The following is a 24,893-nucleotide window of genomic DNA, read 5'->3' as shown; positions in this document are numbered from 1 at the left end:
ACAAGTAATAGTCAGCAATAACATCTCTCAGCCAACAGTGTCACCATATCAGCATTTACTGGACATGAGTCCCATTGCATATGGTAATAATTATGTAGAAAGTCACACAAAGTTACAGTCAGTTCCAATCACTGATTTGATTATTGACTTCACTTCTGATGAATCTGTAGTGCTTAATCTGTATCACACAGGGAAAGAAAGGTCAGAACTGTTTCCTCCATTCCCCAAGAAAATCGTTCCATTAATTTTTTTTTCATGTAAAGGAAAGCTTTCTGTGATGAAGCAGAGAAATTGTTAGCCAGCACAGCAGGGGTTAAGGAGAGCCTTCGGGCCCAGATAGCCCCGCTCTGTTATACCTGCAGCCAATGCCTGGCCTTGAGGGGGGAGAAAAGGAGACAACCGGGCTCAGTTGGGGGCTGACTGGTGAGCTGCCTCCCTACCTGAGGGGAAGGGTCACTAGCCTGCCAGCCAAGGCAGCCACCAGGGAGGAAGCACTGTCTCCCCAGCCAAGGGAGACTGCAGATGAGACCTAGGAGCCTCTGGCAACTGAAATAACTAGGTGACTGAAGCCATAGTGGGGATCAGCGTCACCAAACTTATGTCTGGAGCCCAGGACTGTGGCAGGGTGTCGCCCAAGACCTAGGAGGGGTGTTTCTGGAGGCCCAGCCACCCCAGCAAATTGGACTATAAGGACCACAGTAGGAAGTAGCTCAGGCCAGTGGATTTAGACTCCCTTCTAGGAGGGCCCCCTGTTCAGGGGTCAACTCATATAAGGACCTGGGCTGGGAATCAGTGGGGAGGGAGGGACCAGGTCTCCCTACCCCACTGCCTCAAAAACTGAAGCACCTCAACCAGGGAAACAAGGGGCCAGAGGATCGGGCACACCAACCACTACTAGCCATCCAGCCCTCCAAGCACCCTGTTACACTGTCCTTTAGAATGTAGTGTTTTTCCTCTCTCAGACCAAAGAGTATGTCCTCGTGCATGAAGTAAGACAGGTAGGTGTAAGAGTCAACGCCGTTATTGGGGGGGGGAGGTGGGAACAGCCCTGCACTATATGCAAGTCACTTTGTTCTGACTGGGGTTAGACCTGGGGAACCTGGTCTACACTGGGAGAAGTGAGAAGCTGATCATCATCCTGCTCCCTGAATCCGATTTAAGAGGAGTCAGACATCCCACAAGCACTGCTTATGCTCAATGGCAGGTCCCTCTTTAAGATAGCACACGTGACATCTCTTAGACCCCTCAAGCCTGTTCCATGGACCAAGCCTGGTCCCTCTCTTCTCTTGCTTGGGGATTGAGCTCCCCAAGTGCAATGGCTTTTCCCCCCCACTCAGCTCTAAAAGCATATCTACACAAGGACACTCAGGAAAGTTAAGATGAGTTAACTACAGTTGTGAAGTAAACGCACATTAGTTGAAGCGCATTAAGCCTCTCTGGACGCTCTCATTCAGAAGTAAAAAGTGGCATTCGTTCAGTTTGGCTTACTCTGCCAAAGGATATGTGGTATCATCATTGGGTGTAACGGCAGCCCAGTAGATAGCGTATAGTCAGGGTGAAACAAGGGAAAGGCTTACAACAGCCCTTTTCTGTCATGCATATTCCAGGGATGAGTCACCAAGAATTGGGCTCTTCTGTGCTGATGTGACAATGTGATAATGTACAACGCAAACCATGTCACAACGCTGGCAACTTGAACACAGACGCTCATTGTTCGGGTTCAGTTTGGCACAGCGGCACCGGATCAGCTCAGACGCTGTCAGCGCCACTTGCACACACACTTCTTATCGAATACACAGGAGGGAACAACTTCAATACACTGCTGGGAACCCACTCTCCTCTGGTGATTTTAACATTCTTGTTGTGCATATGGTGCGTTTGGCTATAGTGGAGTAAGGCCAGCGGGGTTTTGGAAACGTAGCAGGTATCCGGGGATAACTACCAGTGGTTTACTTAGAATCCAATTAGTCTTCTCATAAATATCACTCATCATTCTTTTTAGTACCTGCCATCATGTTATAACTAAATATGGTAAGTGTGGGCCAAATACCACCTCTGTCCCCACTCAGGCAGAGGAGCAAGGGTTCAAGGGAGAATCCTTCCACCACAGTCACACAGCAGCTCCTAACAGTTAGGGCAGCCCTGAGACTACAATCGCTCCTACTGTTCTTGTGCCTGATCTGTGGAGAGCAATGGAATCCCAGCGAACAGGGTGTATGGGAGAGCCCCCTGAAGAGAAGCATTTCACAGTGCATATAAGGGGATCCAGACTCTTTTGCAGGCTTCAGAATTCTTCTTCCCGCTGCTGCAGAATGGCACCTATAATCTGCTGTATGCATGACCTTCCACAGCTGCTGAGGAATAGGCCAGGTTTGTCCCTATTACAATAAACCATTTCATTCTTTAGAGAAACAACCAGATTAATAAACCCGGTCCATCAAACAATAAATAATTTGTGTGCACAAACATTCAATTCGCAACAGCCTGATGGCGCATGCTACCACTGTGGTGAGATGCCTACTATGAATGCAATGAATTCTCCAACTATAAGGAAGCAGAAAGATACAGCTGCTGAAGAGTGATGTGAAATTAAAGAGGGAATGAAATGTATGATCTTATTTAATCACACCTGGTGCTTCAATTTTTCAATAACAGCACCCTGCTAGACTGTGTCAAATCAGTTTTACAAAGTAAAAATTATGGATGGAAAATGAATTAACTACTTCACCACCATCACTAATATGCTATATGAGTCAGAGTTCGAGACAGAAACGACAGCTCAGAACTGTTTTCCTCAGAGGGTATGTACTGGACAGCAATACATGGTTAAGAGGCTAGCAGCGAATTACAATACTAACAGTACCAACTGCACAGCATCTGATCTCAGAAGTGACACACATTCAGCGGCACAAGTTGAGTGGGTGTCCAATCTATTTTTATAGAAAAGAAATCTTTCTGGTCAGAATCCACTTCAGAGATCAAAGTGTGGCCCTGGGATCAGCTTTGTTTACTTGCTTCTTCAGGCGGGTGGCACATATATGCAGAGAGACAGAAAGAGCAAGCAGGATAGTTGGAGACAGTGCAATATGTAGGACATCTCAGAAAAGCAATGAGAACTCTGATCCATAAGGATCAGTCATTTTGCACAGTGTAGATTTATGATAAGGAGAAAATTCATCCTAGAAATCATGTGCTTTTTTTTTTTATTGAGGTCATATTTTGCATTTAGGTGTTTGGGTTTATATTAAATGTCAAATATAATTTGATTCTCAGGCATCACAATTTGTGATTACCTATGTCTCATTGGCTAGTCAGATACTGTATCTCAAAGAGTGTGCACCATGTACTAATAAATCACTTTTTGTAATAGACAGCAAGGTTCTTTATCTAATGTAAAAAATGGTAATTGTGGTCAAATGTTCCATTCTTTGGAGAAAGAAAAAAAAAAGACCTTCTTCATGATTCCACTCAGCAGCAGAAAATAAAAAGCCAAAGTACAATTAGCTTAACATAACCACCTTTACATTAAATTCACAGAGAAGCAAATCAAACATGAAAAATAACTAAAGAGTGCCCATTGTGGTCACCTTGCTGAATTGTGTACACTACTGCACTGTGATATTAATAAGACTCTCAAAGGTCCTGCACAGATGCAGGATGTATTTTAGGAGTGGTTCGTTTTAAGACAGGAGACATTTCTTAATGCATATGTTACACATTAAAAACAATTTACATTCATTCCAATGTTATTGATTCCAGAGGAGCAAGTTTCCTGGGCTTCAATCAATTAACTGAAAAAATTAAATGTTAACCATTATAGCAAAAACCCCAGAATAATTTTAAGAACATCCCAGCATCTTCATCATTAGTCATGAAACTCCTACTCCAAGACATGGAGCGACCACTGATTCCTTATAAATAAGGAAACACTACAGGAGAAAACCCTGGCTTACAGACAGTAACACTCCAGTCTTTGAGGCTGCTAAAAACACACACAACAGTCTACATTATGTCTTGTTTAAATATATGGGGTGGCAGAAATATCAGAAGAAAAGATGAGTGGAGCCTTGCCACCAAAAAACAAACAAAAAACCACCATCCACCAGGAAAATCCAGGAAAAATCAGCCTTACATGCTCAGAAGCACCATGAGATTACTTTGAAACAAATATTTTATTCACTTCGCAAAGCTTCTATTTCATGCTTTTGCAATTTTAAAATAGTCTTTAAAAAGTTTATTCCCACTACTCTTTTATCAGCTGCTGCATGTACATAGCTCGATACACTACTACAGCTATGAGTTCAACCTTACTTCTTGGCACTACATTATTTCTGCTTTAGCCATATCTCCAGATCAAAATGTTGATGAGGCCAAGTTCTGCTTTTGAAGCTTACCACATCAGTTTTCAATTGTGACAGTATATTCATGTGTGTGTGTGTGTGTCTTTTCTTCAACTTAAGAACCCAAAACATCTCATCACTTTTATGCCAGGTACATTTGGTGCATTTATAACAAACAGAATGGTTCTAGACAGGAACCAGAGACAATACAATTGGGCACAAGAGGTTTTGTTTTGTTTTTTGGCAAATCTTTCAAGCATCAGGAAGATGTGATATGACTATATAAAAATCTCTTCACCAAGCATAAAGGCAATAGATATTTAAGATCCAGTCTGCTCTTTAGGAAATAGAAGGGAAAGGGACCTGCTCCTCTTGGCCCTATCTACAACGGGGATATTTCCCGTTTTTGCTAACATCAGTTCCATCAGTCTCAGCAAAGTTGGAAATCCTAGTGTAGATACTTGATGGCAGCTGACACTGTTTTAAGCACCATGCTACTTAACCTGGCTGGGCGGGGGGGTGGGGGAGGGAAGGGTGTCTAGCAAATACTGTGCTTAAAATACTGGCAGAAGGTGTCCACTCCAGGGCTACCCTAGTGTCGAGAGGGCTTCAGTATTTCCGGAGGGGCACTATGTTTGAGCAAAGATGCCTGGTGAACTCCTCCAGCCATGCTCAATGAGATTGACATCCTGTCAAGGGTCGGGGTTAAATCATCTGGGTTTGATGACAATCGTTTGCAGTTCCTGTCTCTGCTGATTCATCTTTCCAATTTAGGATGGTGCAATGTGGAACTTCTATCAGCCTATGAAGACTGAATCTGGCTCATTTCAGAGCCAGCCAACAGCAGTCAATCATCTCAAGGAGCTGCTTTCAAACAGCCTGATGAACTCCCTCTTAACACCTACCAAGAACTCGAGCCCAGGTTTCTCACATAGCACTACAGAACACTGCTGTTAAGCCCTCAATTCAGTAAAACAATACTCCTTCTTCAGCTCCTAACTGGTAGGAGAGAAATAAAAAGGAAGTAGGGGGCTAGTTGCTAGCCTGACATAGGCACTGGGAACCCAGATCACAAACAGGAAGTTCAACAGATACCAATTAACTTATTTCTTAACTTTGCAGTAGTTGTTTTTGGTCGTTCCAGGTGATTGTGGGGTGGGGAAATGGTCCACCGTTCAATGGTCAGTGAATGAGGGACTCTCACAACTTACCCAAAAAGGTATTTGCAATCCAAACAGACAGTAGAACAACATTGAAAAAACCTCACCTGATGGTAAACATCACCATTTTTGTAGGCCCATTAGGCTTTTCTGTGGTCTACTGAGCTGCTTTTTCCTTTAACCTTATGCCAATATCCATCTTAAAATATTAGTCATTTTATCTACTCAGTGACATAAACTGAATTCTAGAACTTGGAGTCAGGTGTTATAATGGAGTCTGACTAGGGGCCTGCTGCCAGTTGGGAACTGCACCATTGACTACCTGTACCGTTCAGCACCAGTGGTGAAGGAGTTAGCCCACTTCATCCACTACCATTAAGGAAGTCATGCATATTGCTTCAAAAACTGGCAAAAATTTAAAAGCACCAAATGGCAATTAAAGCTGAGGGTCTGATTACTGAACCCCCCCCCCCATATTATCCCTTTGGAAAGCTTGCCTTGTTCACGGCAAATCAGTTTCAGCAGCCAATTTGAAGCTATCATGGCAGCACAGTTATATATAAGCTAATAAGCACTTACTATTGATGGCTTCTGCAGAAGCTGTTTAATTTTTAATCATATTTACTGTTTACAATTTTATCCAATTAGTGTTTGTGTGAGAGAGAGAGAGAAATGGAGAGATTGGATTTACTATGGAGTACAATAACTGGATGATGCAGTCCTGGCAAAAATTGATCTGACCTCTTAACAATCCTGGGGAGACTGACACATCATCAAATTGTTAGAGACTTAGAAATCTTCCTCTTTAATTAGGGAGGAGCTTGTCACCTTTTCACTTGGAATTCTCATTCAGTCTTCTTATTTTTAAAGAGAAAGACATCTCCACCTACAGTGTTACGTGCCACCATTATGCTGTCAAAATGAGCACCACCGCATCGCTGTCCCAGTACAATGCTTTACCAATAGTTGAGAAATGTGCATTTATTTGTGTCGTTATATTATCAACATATTCCTGTTGACATAAAAACTAGCAGATGAAATAAAGAGATGGATCATTTATTTTTAGGCATCAAGTCTTTTTCACGGGGCCTGCCAATAAAGTTCTCAATTACAGAGAGTGCAAACAACCCAGAAAAAGATAGACCTCATCACACAGCAGGGTGGTGATGTGGGGAGACAGAGCAATGGAAATAAATACAAAAGATCTCAGAGTGCAAGAGATCCGTTTATCAAAAACTAAGAAAGCACTACAGTGGCACTGTTACACTACCCACCGCTTGCTGTAATATGCAGTGATAAAAACGTCCCTGCAAAAAAGAACCCCTCATAGGTAACACCCTGAGAGCTAGCACCTTAATTTTACCTTCACAAAGATTATACAATCCAGTGATGCTAAAAATGTAAGACTTTTTTTTTCTCCAAAGCACATTATAACAAAAAAGTTAAAATTAAAAAAAAATAAATATGTGAGGTGAGACTTCCTAAAAATGCCATTGCAGGAGATTTAAAAAAAAAACAAAAAATAATGTCTGGATGGATTAGATTAATGAAATTCACACCAATGTAGAGGAACAGTTTAAGGCCCAGAATCTCTTGCTCTTAAAGTACTAAGCCTCATCCATTTACAATCTCTTCCTTTTTCAGTAGCTGAGCTTGTCAAATCCTTGACGACCAAATAGTAACCAAATAGTTGCAGGAGAATGTATGTCACTTCTGAAAATGATCAGATAACAGAATTTTCTACCGAGCATGCTCAGTCCTGCATTTTAAATGTGTGTACTTTGGTATTTAAAACAAGAGCCTTCTGGATCAGCCAGGCAGTAGAAAGTATGGCTGCAACTCTTTTTGTGTGTTGCTCCTGGAGCCAGAAACTTGTAGCAAGGAAGGATGACAGTATGTAATAAAAAGGAGACAGGAAGGTCTACAGTAGGCTCTGCTGTTCCTAAAGATAGAGATGGAACTAGCTCTAAGGGAAGGAGGAAGCCACCCGCCCACAGAAAAGGAAACCCCAAAATAAAATCTTTTGGCAGATGATAAAACCTCAGATAAAACTAACAGACTACAGGGGAGGAAATGGGACTTAAAGAACTACACTGGGGAACACTTTTTCTCTTTTGGTAATTATTTTGTGCTATTATTTTCACTCATTTCTTGATGAGCTTCTACAATTCACTGAAGCTATACAACTTCTTTCAGAGAGACCTGTTTTGTCTTAGTCTATACCAATCATTTGAAAGGAAAATCATTGTACTGAACTGCCTAACTATAAGTGAGTCCAGTAACCAACCAGCTCTCAGAACAATAGTGTAGGCCTGATTCTGACCTCACTTACCAAGTAAAATCAGGAGTAACTCCACTGAAGTCAATGAAATTACAATCAATGTGAAATTGGTATCCTCACTACTCTCAGACTGAAGGGAGCAAACTCTCAGGACTGGGACCTTTATAGCTACAGTTAAAATAAAGCAGTTGTATTAAGAAACACCCACCTAAACACAGTAAATGTTATAACCATATCCAGAGATAATGTGCATAAAATGAGTACCTCTTTGCTTGAGACCAAAAGAACATCTAGGATACAGCTAGGTGGGTGTGTCTGTCTGAGACCAAAAGAGCATCTAGTATACAAGTGGGTGTGATTGGTGGGTGAGGAAAAAAAAAAGAATTTAACACACGGGTAGGCAACCTATGGCACGCATGCCAAGGTGGCACACAAGCTGATTTTCAGTGGCACTCACACTGCCCGGGTCCTGGCCGCTGGTCCAGGGGGCTCTGCCTTTTAATTTAATTTTAAATGAAGCTTCTTAAACATTTTAAAAACCTTATTTACTTTACATACAACAATAGTTTAGTTATATATTATAGACTTATAGAAAGAGACCTTCTAAAAAGGTTAAAATGTATTACTGGCACGCGAAACCTTAAATTAGAGTGAATAAATTAAGACTCGGAACACCACTTCTGAAAGGTTGCCGACCCCTGATTTATAACATAACTGCATTTTCCCTTTGATATAGTTTCCAGATGAGTGGTGTTTGGCATACAGGAAAACTTCAACACAGAAGCAGCTTGAGGAGGGGAATTCAACAGATGCAACTAGAACTTGTAGCAAAATATGTAATTTTTCTAGGGAATTGTTAAGCCAAATTTTGCATGTTCCCAAGTGTGTGCATACACATAAGGAAGAAACAATATAGTAAGGGAAGTAAATATAAGGAATAGGGAAGGGGAAGACAACATATTTTGGGCTTGATTTGGCCACTAATCTCAGAGGACAAATAATGATGTACTCTGCTATTTTAATATGCAAAATCAGAAGACAGTATGTTGAGACCCAGTGAAAAATCAGGCTCTCTGTTTAAATCAACTGTTCTAAAGAATATAAATAGTCAGAAATGTATGTGCCTGGTGCAGGAGGACTGTACTTTTCTACTTACGAAAGAGCTATGCTGGATTAAAGGACAGAACGAGTATGTTTTTATACTTGTGGTTTTAGAGAAGTTACTAAGGTTCCTGGATTTTATCCAAAGCCCACTGAAGCCAATGAGAGTCTTTCCACTGACTTAATGGAGCATTACTCTTGATTTACCCCAGTATACATGCGAACAAAATCAGGACTAAAATCTTCAAAGGCAGATTGACAGGAGTACACAGATCCCTTAGGCGGCTGGACGTGTGAGTTGACAAGCTTCTTGAGTAGAGTAACTACCATTGCTGTTTGCCCCCAGTGCTTGGAATCGCCACAGAACGCAGCCGTGAGTAGAATGGATCTGTGCTTGGCTCAGCTGGAGCCTTCCACAAAGCCTCTATCCAGAGGCAACGTAAAAGGAGCATTTCTAAGAAGCAGAAGGGGACTCTAGCTATGGTGCTCTGAATTTTCTGAATCAGCAATGGCTGCAAGAACCCCATCTCCATTGTGTCAGCTCCAAACATAGGTGCTGGAACTAGAGCTGAAGGAGTGCTGCCACACCCCCTGGTTTGAAGTGGTTTCCATTATATACAGGGTTTACAGTTTGGTTCAATGGCTCTCAGCACCCCCATTATACAAATTGTTCCAGCACCCGTGGCTCCAAACCCTTGGTAATTTGTCCCTCATTTGGACTCGACTCTACTCAACCTCTCACAGAGAGGGAGAGAAAATACTGGAGAATGAAATGAATGTAAGAGGTTGCAGTTCTGTGTATCTATTTTACACTGAAAACACCATGTGGTCAGTGAAAGTCAGGTTATTAGAGTTATATTTAACAAAGGTGCAATAAAACGGATGGCAGAAAAGGGATCGTGTTGCTAAGATAGATTATTTAAAGAGATGTGAAGAAGTAATTGAGGCTAGAGAAAGACACATTTAGGCAAGTCCTAGTGCCAACTGGTGTGTCAGTGGAGTTTTTAAGGCAGGACTACTGCATCCCTTCTCTGCCTTCTCTTTTTCCTCTGGAAAATAAATGTGTTTAGTTTAAAGTATTCTTTAAAATTAGACCCAGAAATAACAATGTGAGAGTTAGGCGCCGAGGTCCTTTTAAAATCCCATTAGGCACCTACCTGCATCTTTAGGTGCCTAAATACCTTTAAAAATCTGGCCCATTGTCTCAATTCCTGTGGACTGCTTCTTGTTGAACCTATGATTCTTTAAATACAGCTGAACTGTCTCGCGCCTCATGGCAGCCACTGGCAAGGAGTGGTTGATTACGGCTTAAAAGTTCCACACTGCCTGGATCAAGTTGGAGAAATGAGCCCACTGCCATTTCCCCATCAGGTAAGAGTAACCTTGTCAGCCCCTGAATTCACACACTATCGGGAAACCTCCCAAACAAAACTGAATTTCAAGAAATCAATCTCTGGCCCCAATGTTAGTGGCAGCCCTCAGTTATTCATGAGGTAAAAGGGGGCTTGCTTTTCCTTTCAGGAAGAGGTTGGTGTAGTGGGGTGAGCACCTGCTCCGGCCCCGGAGGGGTTGGAAAAGCCCTGCAGAGGGCTGGGGCTGGGCAAGGTAAAATCCTGGCTGATTGGGGGAAGTGACTACAGCTGGGACCATGCCCCAAACTAAGCAACTGGGCCTTATAAGGCGGCCAGGGAAGCCAGAAGGAGCAGTCTCTCTGACTGGAGAGGGAGACAGGCCTGGCTGCTTGGGAACTCACCCAAGGGACCTAGAGGAAGGCAGGGCTGGGGAAAGGCCTTAGGAGCTGGGAAGCCCTAGCCAGCAACTCCCCAGGCTGCAGGGCCTAGTTCTAGGCCTCCTAGGTACTGGGCTTGCAGAGGGGCAGCTGGAGGGTGGGTAAAGGCAGCCAGTCCAAACCCCTTGTTGCCTGTGATGATCGGCTGATACACTGCTGTCTGCCCCAGGGCACAGGGGCTAAACAGAGACTGGCAGTAGCCACGACTGAGGCAACGTGGGGACAGGGGGTGGGGGTTCCCCCGGGGTGGGGAAACCCAGTAAGACTCTTGGGTACTGCAGGAAGCAGATCCCTGGGATAAGGGCACCGGGGTCCTGGGAGGGACACGGGGGCCAACAGCAAGCGGATCACTGGCCTGCAGAGGGCGCTCCTGGGTCAAAGAGCTAATTCCCGAGGATGACCAGCAGGAGGCGCCGCAGGGGTGAGTCCATGCCGTGCTACAGTTGGAAAGACAATGTTGAAATACTTTAGAGACAAGAGGAGTAAAAGACAAAAGTTCCATTCACCCTCCATTTGTACCACATGCAGGCATATGTTAGAAAGGTTTTTCAAGCCTAGGGAGAGAGAGACTATAAAATCCAGTGATTTCTGAAGGATGTTAGGAGACCTCTTTCTCTCCCCTCTATCAGGAGACCTCATTCAGTCCTCCCTAAATGAAGCAAGTAAGTAATAGCAAGGACCTTCATTTTTTGCTATGCAAATTCCCTCCCAGGGAAGGTGTCTAGAGTTCTTCTTCCCAAGATTTCAGCGGACTAAAAAAAGAAGGAAGTTCTACAGTATTAATGAAAACTCATCCTGTCACAACAGAATGAGCACAAAACTATGTTTGCTGTCAATGTACTCTCATTGATATAAAGCTGGGTAACATTAATCTCAGTAATGAATGCAAAGCGTATTGGAAAGAATCTGGTTTCAAGGCTAATGTATTGGAGTTGCTTCCAATCTATCTCAGGCTGTCAGCAGCTGTAAGCTGATATGATCTGATGGCTCTTTGGTGGCCTAGATGAAATGATTAGGAAGGTCTCCATCCAGTTCCTAGTGGACCATAACCATTTGCACTTTTATTGGTAAAGAAGGACTGAGAATTGAATGAGTATCTAATATTTCTAGACGTGATCACTCCAGAAGAGGACTGGGAAAAGGAAGGTGGCATCGCCACAACTCACATTACATCCTTTCTGTGAACAAATGACTTCTGATAGCCCAAGAGACTAAACAGGTACTTTTCACCAACTCTAAATTCCCTTTTACAAAGTACTTGTGTAATCTGAAATACAAAAGTTGGTACCTGCACATATCTAAAAGTTATATAACATGAAACCATAGCTGAACACCAAACAAAAATATAATTATCAAAAATGAACATGATGATGGACACGTTTACATGTGGGAATCATGGCTCTGTTATATCTGTCTATTATCATTCATTGGCATTAGCATTTAGATCCCAGTGTAACAGGTGCTTTATAAATAGCATACCTCAGTTAGACAGAAGAACTTGGACATTATTCTGTAATTATGTCTAACTGTTTAGAAGCCTCTGTATAATCCTAAACTGTCTAAGATGAAAGTCTACAATCATCCCTTACGATGGAGGTAATTTCAATATATTAATTTATAGTGGAAAAATTTAAATTAAAATCAATTCAAATGGTGACTGGAAAAATTACGTTGTTGTTCTTCAGGGAGATCCAATTTGGTTAAAATGATTCATTTTACTTGTACATACCATAAAAAACACCAGGCTGCCCTATGATTATGTCAAATTAAGGGATTACAAAACCCCCAACTCTTTTTTGTGTAAGATGCCCTAGATCTGCATACTGCTAAGCAATAAAAAAAGTCATTTCATAATACTGCTGAATTTCAGCATATAAGTGAGCAAATGATGGCTGCTCTATCATATGATGCATAAAAACTAAATGCCATTAGGAATAAACTTTTATTTGAATACAGCAACATTAATTTTTAAAACTACATTATGGAAAGACTTCTACAGAATGTGAAGGAAAAAAGGAAAGAAGCTTTTAAATAAAAATGGTTCTTTTTAGAGTAGCTTTACAAAGGCCAACTCCCCAACCCCTGCCGAAACAAAACAAAAATCAAGGGATTTCTGTGTCTGTTAAGCAATTGTAAACCTTTATTGCACAGGCTTTACAATAGGAACAACACATCTTCATACCTGATAGCAGCATTCACAGATGATTTGAAGAAATGATATTTGAAAAGATTTTTAAAGTATGTTAAGTAAATTAAGTGAACATTGTATTTGTTAAAGATGTCAGACTACCAATGATGGAAATTGAATTCCTCTGCTGACAGTACATACTCATCACAGGAAGAGACAGTACAAGCCTCTCAAAGTCAACCTGCAAGCTTTGCCACAGTTCTAATCTGGAGGGACCACCTCTAGGACAGAGAGGGTAATTCATTCTCCCTGCCACCAAGGCCAAAACTTTGTGTCTACATTCTGTGCATCCGAAGAAGTGAGCTGTAGCTGAAAGCTGAAAGCTCTTGCTGAAATAAATTTGTTAGTCTCTAAGGTGCCACAAGTACTCCTGTTCTTTTTGCGGATACAGACTAACACGGCTGCTACTCTGAACCCTGTCTACATTTAGGCACCAAACTCCATAATGAGGCACCTGGGTAAGTGACATGATTTTCAGAAGTGCTGAGTGCTCCCGGCTCTTACTGAAGTCACTAGGAGTTGGAATTGCTCAGCATCTCTGAAAAATCAAGCCATGTGCGCCTGGCTTTAAGCACAGAAATCTGAAAGTTTTGGCGTCAGCATTTTGTGCTCCCCTGAGGCTGCCAGCAAGGGTGCCAGTTAGTGTTTAGGTGTTTTTTGTTTTTTTAAATTATGTGAACACTTGTTTATCTGAAACTAGAGTGAGGCTTCCAACTCACTCCACACAGGCTACTAATGGTTATGACTGTTGGTCACTACTGCTATGATAAGGATTTGAACCAGAATCCCAGAAGTTTCAGATAGAAATAGAAAAGCTCTCTAGATATTTCCTAAGGATGAGGAGAATTTCATGACAGGGAATTATGGATTTTATTAGCTTCCCCCCACCCCTTTTTTAAATTTAGCAGCGCAGCCCAACCCAAATTGGCTACATCTCTAATTTTAAAAATCCAGTCAGAGCATGACATATCATGTCCCTAGCCTTATCCCACAATATGGGCATGATTTATTTAAACTCCCTTTGAAAAAATGCTGTAACCTGTTACCAAAAGCCCCATGAGCCATGCGGTTCTTCTTACTCAGGTAACTAATATGTTATTGCCCTGGCACCGATCCCCAGGACTGACAAGAAGGGGAAAAAGGCAGGACAATTGTATCAGGGGCCCTGAGCTCAGGGCTCCCCAAACGGCTATAACATCTGTGTGAATAAAATGAAATGGGAGGGAGTGGGGCTCCATTGAACATGATGGACTGGGGCCCCACATTTCTGTGGATGGGCCTGGTGATCACAATTAGCTATAGTTAAGACTGTCGTACACTCCACTTTCTGATCAATCATAAAGGAAGGGTGGTTTGAAGCTGTCTCATGCTTGGTCTCAGCATAAAAGTGAATCTTTTTGGAAAGTTTGAGCAAGTAATTTCTTCCTCTTCAAAGTTACACATGAACGAAAAAAGAAATATACATTTTTCTGCCATAAAAAGTTTAAACTCACTCAGAGTGCCACAGCTAAATACAAGATCTTTAAACAAGATGTATTTAGCTCTGACATTCTGAGCAAGTTTCCCAGACCTGAAGAAGAGTTCCATGTAAGCTCGAAAACTTCTCTCTCTCACTACCAGAAATTGGTCCAATAAAAAAATCTCACTCACCTTGTGTCTCTAATCTCCTGGGACCAACATAGCTGCAACAACACTGCATATAAAAAGTTTAAGACCGTTTTGGGCAGGTACAACTCTGGAGGGCCAAACTTTCCAGATGGCTAGTCCACAGGTATGACTAATCTCCTGGGCAATTTGGAAAACAAAATAAAAAGATGATGAAAATCTGTTTTGTATATGCATGCTACTAAGTTTCCACTACATTTAGCACATCCACCACTGATGGAATCCTATAATAAATGTGAATACAGAATATGAATAATGTTAATTGTACAGGTATGGTTTTTCAGCACTCTTTCACCACTGCAGAATTCCACAGTTGCATACGTCTGACCCTACACATATTTTAAATATTAGAAGACTGGATGGCATAACTATGGGAAACACTATAAATTAATTCAACAATTTAACAGAGATTGGACAAATCTGTTGCACTGCAAAGTACATGCTTCTCCCAGCTCAAGTTAGAAATCTGAAAAGTGGATACTCTATATCCATAGTTGAGTGGTTCAGTTGGAAAACTTTAAATTTTATCCTCACTGGTGCACGTTGCGTATATAATATGCACGTGTGTGTGCACACGTAGGCAGTGGAGTGATCTGGGAAAACAGTGATTCTCAGTGAAACAGGTCATAAGTGGCCTGAAATTTCAGAAGCTTTGCAAGTGTGATCAATGCTTCTGGCTCCCTGCCCTAGCTCATCTAAGAATGCCTCATATGGTCTCAACCAGGGAGTGGAGAGGATATAATGTGGACTGCAGTCTTGTACTCTGATGTATAATTATAAAGTGACATCACAGACAAAGGAGATGGCTGTACAGGATGAATTGTTAGGCTCCTGCTGTGGTACAGGAAAAGGACAATGGATAGGGATATGTAGTGGAAGGGACATAGGGATACATATATGCAGTGAAAAACACCTATAGGAAGAAGACAGTAAAAGCCTTGGTACTAATATACAGGCAGGCTTAGGGCTTATCCGCACAGCACGTTCGTTCATACCAGAGGGGTGAAAATTTTCAGTGAGTGGTAGTGTGTCACATGCTAACTGGGCCCGTTTGGACCCTGCTGGCATACACTAAAAGTTCCCTAGTGCGTGTTAATGCAGTCCTGCTTGAAAACTGCCTTACGGTAACATGCACTACAAAAAACTTTTAGTGCGTGCCATCTGGGTCCGCATGGATGCCCAACATACTAGTGCGCAATAGATTTTACACCCCCTGTAGTATGGACTAATGCACCACGTAGACAAGCCTAATATCCGGAGCCACTACCTCAAAATAAAAACAACTATGGAATATACTTCTGATCCTGTGGCATGGGCCGTAGCCATTCCATTCCTCAGGATCCATTCTATGAGGTCTCTCAGAGATTGCTGACAATAAAGAGGCTTAGGGAAAAGGAAATCTCTAGGGAATTAGGTTTGTGTCAGCTTCTCTGAAACATCAAGGTTTTTTGTTTTGGAGAGATGCCATGCATGCAGCATATGCAGGAAACATTTGCATAGTTATTTTGCTATAAGGAATAGAAACAAGGCCCTTCCTGATTGTGGTACAAACTGTTTGTTTCGGGTGGTGGAAAAGAATACGGTCAGGACAGGATAATGATAACAAAAGAGGGAGACACACAGTCACTGAGTAGAAAGGATTGTCATGCAATTCAAATAATGCAATGCCAGGGACAACGAAACACAGACATGAAAACAAGATTCCACAAGTGTTATGCGCTTCCTTTTTACGGGCCACAGTCCAGGAAGGCTAGTAAATCCCCTACCCAAAGTTGTGACAATAGCAACATCTGCTGTAACCCTTAGAGGAAGAAAAACAAGTATCTCAGGTGAAAGGAATCTAGGATTCCCCAGGTGTCAAAATCTGGTGCCCAGACTCCTGCTGGGGAAGAAAATAATAGACTGGCCTTTTGGAGAAATAATATGAGAGATCTTTCAAGTGTAACACTAGTGTAACACTAGGGCTAGCTTCAGCGACTTGCCTTCTGGTCATGGATGACAGTGTAATGCTCCCATCTCTGGCAGTACAAGTTGATCAGAGCAGTCAAGGAACTAATTGTCCTATACCTACATTGTCTACATGGTAGAGAGAAAGATTTGAATGAACTGCCACACAGTTTCCCCCTTTTCATCCTAGGTGTTCTTCCTCATCTATCTCCCCTTATTCTCAGACTCCTTTTGTCGTATTCCCCCCTCCCCCGAGTTCCTTTCCAAGTAAGAAGAGAACATGAGCACTGGGGATGCAATGGTGTGGACTAAATCAGTTGACTTTCTCCGTTGTCCTCTAACCTTTTGATGGCAAGACATGGCCTGCTTCTGTGAATCTTTGAATCTTCCATGATAGTGATACCCTAGGGTGAGCAGCTCCAAGCATGCTATGCACACCAAGGCATCACAAGTAGGGAAGCCTTCATGTGCATAATTCAGAAACGGACAACAGTGAGTCTAGTAGCAATGCCTCCTGTTTCTGGGGAAAGAGGATAAAGACTGTGGAACTTCCCACAGTAGGGTGATGCAAGTAAATTGGGGAGTAAGAGGGAGAAGAGGCCCTGAATTCATGTAAGTGCCTAAACTATGCTGGAGGTTCAGAGGCAGAGGAGGAGAAAGGAAAGGAAGCTGAGTGGGGTTTCATCAAAGAGGATACTGGTAATTGTGGATCAGTGTTCAGAGAGTTTCCACATCCTACGAGGCTTGCCCCATCAGCAAGGAAGGTGGCAAAGAGTAGGGGAAAGTAGTAAAGGAGCTCCTCAAATATTCTGGCATCCAAACAAAAACAAACAGCTGAACCTTTTGAGGTTTCATCATTGCTCCCTTTACCCTGCTATCCAAAGGCTCACAAGTTGCAAAGCTCTTAAAACAGGGATTTTTGTCTAACACAGAAGGAAAAATTCTGGTTATAGGGTTTCTCAAAAGCCATGTTGGGAAGATAAACCCATCTGTGATGGGTTGGGTCACAGAGACCCCCTTGGGACTGCCACCTGATGTGCTGGGACTACCTCAGAGCCTGTTTTCCCTGGCAGCTTGGGACTTCAGTATCTTGCCTTGTTGAGCCAGATACACTAGACTGCTACAAACACAGGCCCAGGTCTGAACCACCTCCCCCAAAAGCTTCAGGCTTAACTAAAAACAGATTAAGAAGTGCTCCTGTCTCCAACACCCAGATACCCAGTTCCCAATGGGGTCCAAACCCCAAATAAATCCGTTTTACTCTGTATAAAGCTTATATAGGATAAACTCAAATTGTCCACTCTCTATAACACTGACAGAGAGATATGCACAGCTGTTTGCTCCCCCAGGTATTAATTACTAGCTCTGGGTTAATAAATAAGTAAAAAGTGATTTTATTGAATATAAAAAAATAGGATTTAAGTGGTTCCAAGTAATAACAGACAGAACAAAGTAAGTTACCAAGCAAAATAAAACAAAACAAGCAAGTCTAAGCCTAATACAGTAGGAAACTAAATGCAGGTAAATCTCACCCTCAGAGATGTTCCAATAAGCTTCTTTGACAGACTAGACTCCTTCCTAGTCTGGGTCCAGCAATCACTCACTCCCCTGTCCTTTGTTCTAGTTTCTTTCAGGCATCTCTTTGGGGTGGAGAGGCTACCTTTTGAGCCAGCTGAAGATAAAATGGAGGGGTTTCCAGGGCCTTATATAGTCTCTCTCTTGTGCAACATCACAGCCACAAAATGGGGTCTCTAGCCACTTGGGCAAGTCACATGTCTATGAACGATTCAGCTTTTTGCAGGCCAACACCATTGTTTACACGTTAAATGTTCCCAGGAAAGCTCAGCTGTGGATTGGTGTCTCCCAAAGTCCATTGTTAGTTAAGTACTCCCAGTTACTTGAATAACCCCTTCATACTATGTTGACCAAATCTGCCTTATGTGCTTCCTATAGCAAACACTTTAAATACAAGCATAGAGCCAATGCTCATAACTTCAGATACAAAACTGATACATGCATACAAATAGGATGAATGGATTCAGTAGATCATAACCTTTGCAAAGATATGTTACATGGCATATCTAGCATAAAATATATTCCAGTTATGTCAGATTTACACTCATATGCACATTTCTATAAAGCATTATGGGGTGCAACGCCACATCATCATCGGGCAGCAGTCTTCCTACATCCCCCAAAAAGATAAGATGCACCTTTAGAGTCACCTAAATTAATCTAAGGCAGACGCATTACTAGGATACCTCAGTAGATTTGGAACTGGACTACTCCTTACAAGGACGGGGGATAATGTTTATTTGTGAATAATTTACCCTTGTTAACAATGTGCACATACCCTCTTTAGAAGTTGAGCACCAGAACAGGATGAAGCATTCACTGATGGTATAATGCCAACAAGCATCAACAGTAGCAATCGCTTATAATGAGGCATATGGCCTTAATCTAATGTATTTTGTTACCAGGGGAAATCTTCCTGCAGAATTAGCATCAATTTCTGTGATCGGCTGGTTAACTTCAAGTAGCACTTAGCCCAGTTTCAAACTCTCAGAGCAACTTATAAATGGGCACAATGTCACCTTAAAAATATGCAGAGTGCAGGTATGACACAGAACCTAAATCCAAGCACCATTAGCAGATCCTTGTCTAAAAACATTTTGTTCAAAATCACAGCATTCCACATAGGTCTGATATGCCAATGCTAACGGGACATCTTCTCCCTATGCTAGCTATGAGCTGGACTAGCATTGAAAATCCAAAATTAGCTTCACGCCATCACTGTGTAGTTATGTAAGACATGGTTTTTTGGCTCTTATGAATCAGGATTAGGGAAGAAACAATATAATAATGATGATTCCAGCCCTGAGCACTCTCCCCATGAGACATCTGCAGATATTTTGCCAAATTAGTTCCATGACCTCGCTGGGTTTCTTGCAGAAAAGCTCAGTCAGATGAGGAAGCCCTTCTACCTCAGTGGAGGTCGGGATAACATTTCTGCTGATAATAGGCCCAATCAGGCAGCCCATACTCACAAGAATAGTCCCACTGAAATTCAAGATACAGCCTTCAATTACACAATCACATAATACCACTGCTCTCAGATCTCCAGCACAGCCTGGACAGCATGCATTGAATGACGGAATGTGAAATGGGTTTGTAAGTTACTACAACAGAAGTATGAAGGAAAGCAATTGCACTGTGTATGGCCATCTGTCAAGCAAAATTTACATATGAACTTTCTGTATGGAAGGCATATGAAACAAACACTTCTTAAAATAAATTACACTGTATATAAATATGATGTAATGTGTCTTTTTAATCTTCGCTGTTCTTTGACTAGATCCTAACCTCAATCAGGATCTGATCGAAAGTCCACTAGAGTCAATGGGAGTGTTTCCACTGATTTTACTGAACCGTGTTGGATTAGGATCTGACTACTTATAGGCCAGCCTATGCATTGAATGACTTCAGACTGGGGTTTGTTAACTATATGCCCTGCTTCCTTCCTTTAAGTAGCATCAAAATTGTGCAATGACGGTAACCTTTTTCTCTCACACCAATTATCTGGAATAACTTCAAACTTTAGAGGCCACCACAGGATAACCATGGTCACCTTCTGACCTGAGGTTGAATCCCTAAAAGGCAAAATGTGTCCAAGCATAGATGCAATATTCATCAGGATGAAGGTGTGCCCTGAATTCCCTAACAGCTACAAACAAGAATCTCTGGCAGACAGAGTACTAAGAGGACATTACTTTAATAAGGGGTTGTGGTTATGAAGGTATGTACTGCTGTTGCTAAGCTATTGCAGGATAAATTTAGAGACAGCCTGAGAAAACTGGGCAGCTGGGGGAGGGAGAGCGAACCAATTTCGCTGAATATCCAACAGACACATGGCTTTCTATGGAAAATGCATACTAAAAATCACATCATGATTCTTAATCTGACCATCTCCAAATACATTCCTTTCACACAACAAATGGGGGGAACCTCTTCATAATGATGATTCTTACCCACCTGTAACACTCTCTTCTAGGTTGAGAATAAGGGGGCATCCAGAGGGATACATTGTCTACATAAGCCCCCAAGGCAGAGACCAGATTACACAGATGAATGCCCAGGACAAGAGACTTGCATCTATCTATCAACAGCAGATTCATGATACTCTGTCCTGTGTTTATATGTGATTTTATCAAAGGCCACATATGTATTCTCAACAGCATGGGCAAAAGGCTAAAATCTTGGAGGATGCCACATGAAATCACTTGAAATGTCACTCATTACTGATTGACCCTGGATGACTGATACCACCAGTTGACCTGTCAAGCTCCCAGTAGAGCCACGGGAGAGCAGTCTCAGACAAGTCTGCAACACCCATTAGCCACTATGGGTATGGCTCAACTTTGATCTGGGAGCGTGATTCCCAGCTTGAGGAGACCTACCTGCGCAAACTCTCATCCAGCTAGCGTGCTGAAAATGAGGGTAGCCACGGCAGTGCGAGCAACAAGATGGACTAGTTGGCCCAGTATGTGCCTGGGGTCTTGGATGGGCATATACTTGGGGAAGCTAGCCTGCCCCTGCCCCTCATACTGCCACGGCTACACTCTTTCAGTGCACTGGCTGGATGAGAGCTAGCACAAGTATGTCTCCTCAAGATGGGAATTACAGCCCCAGCTTGAAGTGTAGATATACTCTAAAAGCAATGCCCCATGGCCAATCAAGAGTTACTGAGAGGTCAGCAGGACTATAATAGGTAACTGACTCAAAATTTAAAGCCAGTGGATCACTAATGGTCCTTACAAGCATAGTCTCACCTTCCATCAATGGGCCTAAACACATGGGGGAAACTTCCAGTGTGTCTGGTATTGAGCTACAACTGGAACTTAAAATCCACCAATCTCTGAAATCACATTCCCTCTAATGGGACAGGTTGAGACAGGGTGGAAATTGGCAAGCGATGGTTTGAAGAGATGACTTTTTGAGGAAGAGGTGGACCTCTAAGCATTGGAGGATCTTGAGCACCATCTCCTTACTAAGGCATTTTGAAGACCAGTTATTGTTCATATCACAGCTACACACACTAGCTTTAAGCAGCCCGGACAGGGTAAGGTGATATTTGCAGGTGGTAGAGTGACAGGATAGTCTGTTCCTTAAGGGCAGTATTGCCTACTGCGCAGTCCTCCCTGTCACACAGCATGGCCCTTTACGAGGTGAGGAAATATGAAGCCAGAGGCAAGGGGCCCTGGAAAGAAGCAACATTTAGAAGGAATCCTTTTGCTATGTCTTTAAGGGTCTGGGACCTGAAGCCTTACAGAGAAGATGGGGCAAAGCTCTGCTCTCACCCAGCCAATAAAGAATGAGCTGGAAGAAGGGGCCAACATAAATTGTGCCTCCTTCCTTCATAGCAGGGCAGATGCCTGTAAAAAGGCTCCTGCAGGCCCCTGAATTAACAAGAAGAGGACAACACAGGGGAAGTTCTGCCTGCTGAACTCTCCCAGGCTGAGAGTGGAAGGACTGCTCAGTAAATGGGCCAGCAGGAGGAGAAGCTGCCTGAGACTCTACAGCTGGTCTAACGCACAACACCAGCTCCAAGGGGAAGAGCTAGGAGGCTCCTGTCTTAAGGAGAGGAATTGCCCAAAGTACAGACCAGCTCCGGGTGTAGGGCTGGGACCTCTGGAACAGGAGAGGAAACTAACCAGGACACTTACATGGACCCAGGGTGAGCAGCAAAATAAGTGAGTTACCCTCTGTAGAATAAGTGAATAAACAAGATGTTGCAGAGAGGGGTTGAACTAATCTGGTCCAGGTAATCGTCTGGGGTGCCGAGTGCAATGCACCTGCAGTGCCCCAACATGTCCAAAGGGGACAGTGCCAGAGAGGGATGCATATGACAGGAAAAACCTTACAACTATGGCCCATCGGCATTAGAAACCACATCAAAACCTGCCGGAGGAACAGTTCATTTGGAGCCAGAGACTCTTCCTGTTGAAGGGCAATTACTGGACTAACCAATGAGTTTATTCCCAGTACAGTAAGCACAGTTTAGTCAGCTACATAATGCTGCATATGGAATACATAGTGCTCCTCAGTGCACACAGTATATTTTAACAATATTTCTTTTCATATACATTGACACAAAATGGGCATTAAACCAAAACATTGTGGAAATTATCTGGCTGGATTATCAAACCTCATTTTACAAAGATGGATAACTAGAGATCTATATTAAAAGACGCCGAACCATTACTTTACATTGTGAGTACAATGTCTGCTCTGTTCCATATTATTACAGAAGCTACAAATGCCTCAATAGAGCTAATAATGCAAGCCATTATGAAATGTTTTAGCCTTATTTGGAAAAGATGTACAGGCTTTTGTTGTTGTTGTTGTTAAATGACCTCCCACCAGAGACACATATACACACACACAAGATCATCAGACTGAATCTGATTCTGCTTTGACTTCCACTGGTATAAATTAGGAATGATTCTAGTAAAATCAATGGAGTTACCCCAATGAGAAAGTAGAATCAAGATCTTTACATTTTTCAGATGCCTATCAGGTAATTCTCATTGACAGCTCTTACCATAAGAGATTACTGAGATTACTCTCACCACTGGATAAAAGAGTAAACAATTAATGAGAATGTTCAATGTCTGCAAAGACAGACGGTTTTATATTAATTCTCTTTTTATACAGTCAAGTTATTTTTGTCTTAGTAAGTAGGCATTTAAGTGAGAAAGCCACCAAGCTGTAGATCAAAACTACTTTCCTCATGCCAACAGTCAGCTTAACGTACCTTTTTTATTTATGCATTGTTTTACCTTTTGTTCCCTTTCCCCACTAGGAAAGTATTTGGAGTCGATAAGATCTTCATGCATCATTTCTTACTGGAGACTGTCAAATCACCTTTTATGTCTCTGTTTGAACTTTACCTTCACTATCTTTTTTATAGGCCCACACTGAAATTCTTTCCTACCTTGTGTAAGTAATTGTAAATTTCGGACTTCTTCTCTCACTTTCAGCTGAAGCACCTGCTGCAAAATGTGCTGTCGTAGGCTCTCCTGGGCAATCCCCATTCGTTCAAGCTTCTTGTCAGTAAGCCTCAGCAATGCACGGCCTGGATCCAAAAGTAAAAAGAAGAAAATCATCCACGATTTCCATTGATGTAATAACCTCATTCTAGCAAATAAACCTCATTCTGCTGCATTAAAATCCTCAGCTGTGAAACAATCTGATTCATAATGGGATAGATCTAAAATGCAAAAGGGATACCTGACTTGGTGAGTCAATTACTTTCCACTCCAGAAATCCATGTTCTGGATCTTAGCTTTGCATCATCAGTGAAAATTTGGCAAATTCTACCTGTATTAGGCATGTTGAGGTATCATAGTTTGTAGCAGGCTCAGACTGGCCTATAGGAGGACAACAAAATTTCCCTGGATACTTCTGAACAGCCTCACCATCCCCTGCCCTCCTAAGATCCCTTTGAACAGCAACAGACTGAGTACAGATGCAACTGAATTAAGGATCTGAATCCTGGGCTGGCAGCATGCCTCATGTTGGCATTTAGCATGCCAATGAATTATGGTGTCATGGTCTGAGATAGCCCATAATGCAGAGCATGCTAAATTCACACACATAAGACTGTTAGCTCTTCCAGACCTGGACTGAATCGTCTTGTGTTATTACAGTGCCTAGCACAATGGGACTCTGATCTGGTCTTTTGGACTCCACTGTAATATAAATGCTAAATTAAGAGACAGCAAATAGCAGGATCAGGATGACAGAACATGGTGATAGGACAAGCACTAAGGTACCCCGTGTCCACCAGAGAATCACAGCATGAAGCAACTGCCTGAAGCAGTGCTTCCAAACCCTTTATCTTAGGGGAGGAAAAGCTTTCCTGACTCTTTAGCCCCTAAAGTATTGGTGCTGGTGGTTAGGCCCAGCCACACGCCCCATAGCCTGCTGAAGCCCATCTTCTCTCCCTTCCAAAGGGGCCCTTGCCTCTCCTGTCCAATGCTAGTATGTAAGCACCAAGTCACACTGGGGCTAGACTGATTTACATTGGCTGAAAATCTGGCATAGGATGTTTGTTTAAAGCAAACTCAGCCCTTTGCCTCTCTCTACATTCAGGTTCATTTACTTCCTAGTTTGACTGAATTGTGTGTCTTTTAATCATTAAATCTGCATCTTTGGGTTCCACTCGTCATATCAATATCATTATCAGCATCATTGACAGAGGAATAGAGTATATATATCTTTCTCAGGTAGAGAATGACAATAGTTCAAGTACTTTGTCCCAGTTTTGTGGCGGCATTCCGTAGCACTAAGGCTGATAACCCCTTGTCCAGTAAACCTTTCTGTGAAATCATAAACCAGAGGAATTCTATTGGTTAATGTA

The 24,893-nt window shown here is 42.4% G+C and overlaps 1 protein-coding gene across 3 annotated transcripts in view; it reads right to left on the bottom strand.

The window, feature by feature from the left end:
* The window catches only part of SAMD12 (sterile alpha motif domain containing 12), a 232,430-nt gene that overhangs the window by 87,002 nt on the left and 120,535 nt on the right, over window positions 1-24,893 (bottom strand). For 2 of the 3 annotated variants that reach the window (XM_045006592.1, XM_045006594.1), the window contains exon 4: window positions 23,466-23,606. In XM_045006592.1, the coding sequence (XP_044862527.1) occupies window positions 23,466-23,606 (141 nt within the window). Of the gene's footprint in view, window positions 1-14,509; window positions 14,645-23,465; window positions 23,607-24,893 lie in introns of all 3 variants that reach the window. The other variant, XR_006577107.1, reaches the window with a different exon arrangement.

Source organism: Mauremys mutica, chromosome 2 (genome assembly GCF_020497125.1).
Source record: "Mauremys mutica isolate MM-2020 ecotype Southern chromosome 2, ASM2049712v1, whole genome shotgun sequence".
Lineage (NCBI taxonomy): Eukaryota > Metazoa > Chordata > Testudines > Geoemydidae > Mauremys > Mauremys mutica.
Note: the sequence above shows the minus strand (reverse complement) of the source record. Positions and strands in the feature narration are given on the sequence as shown.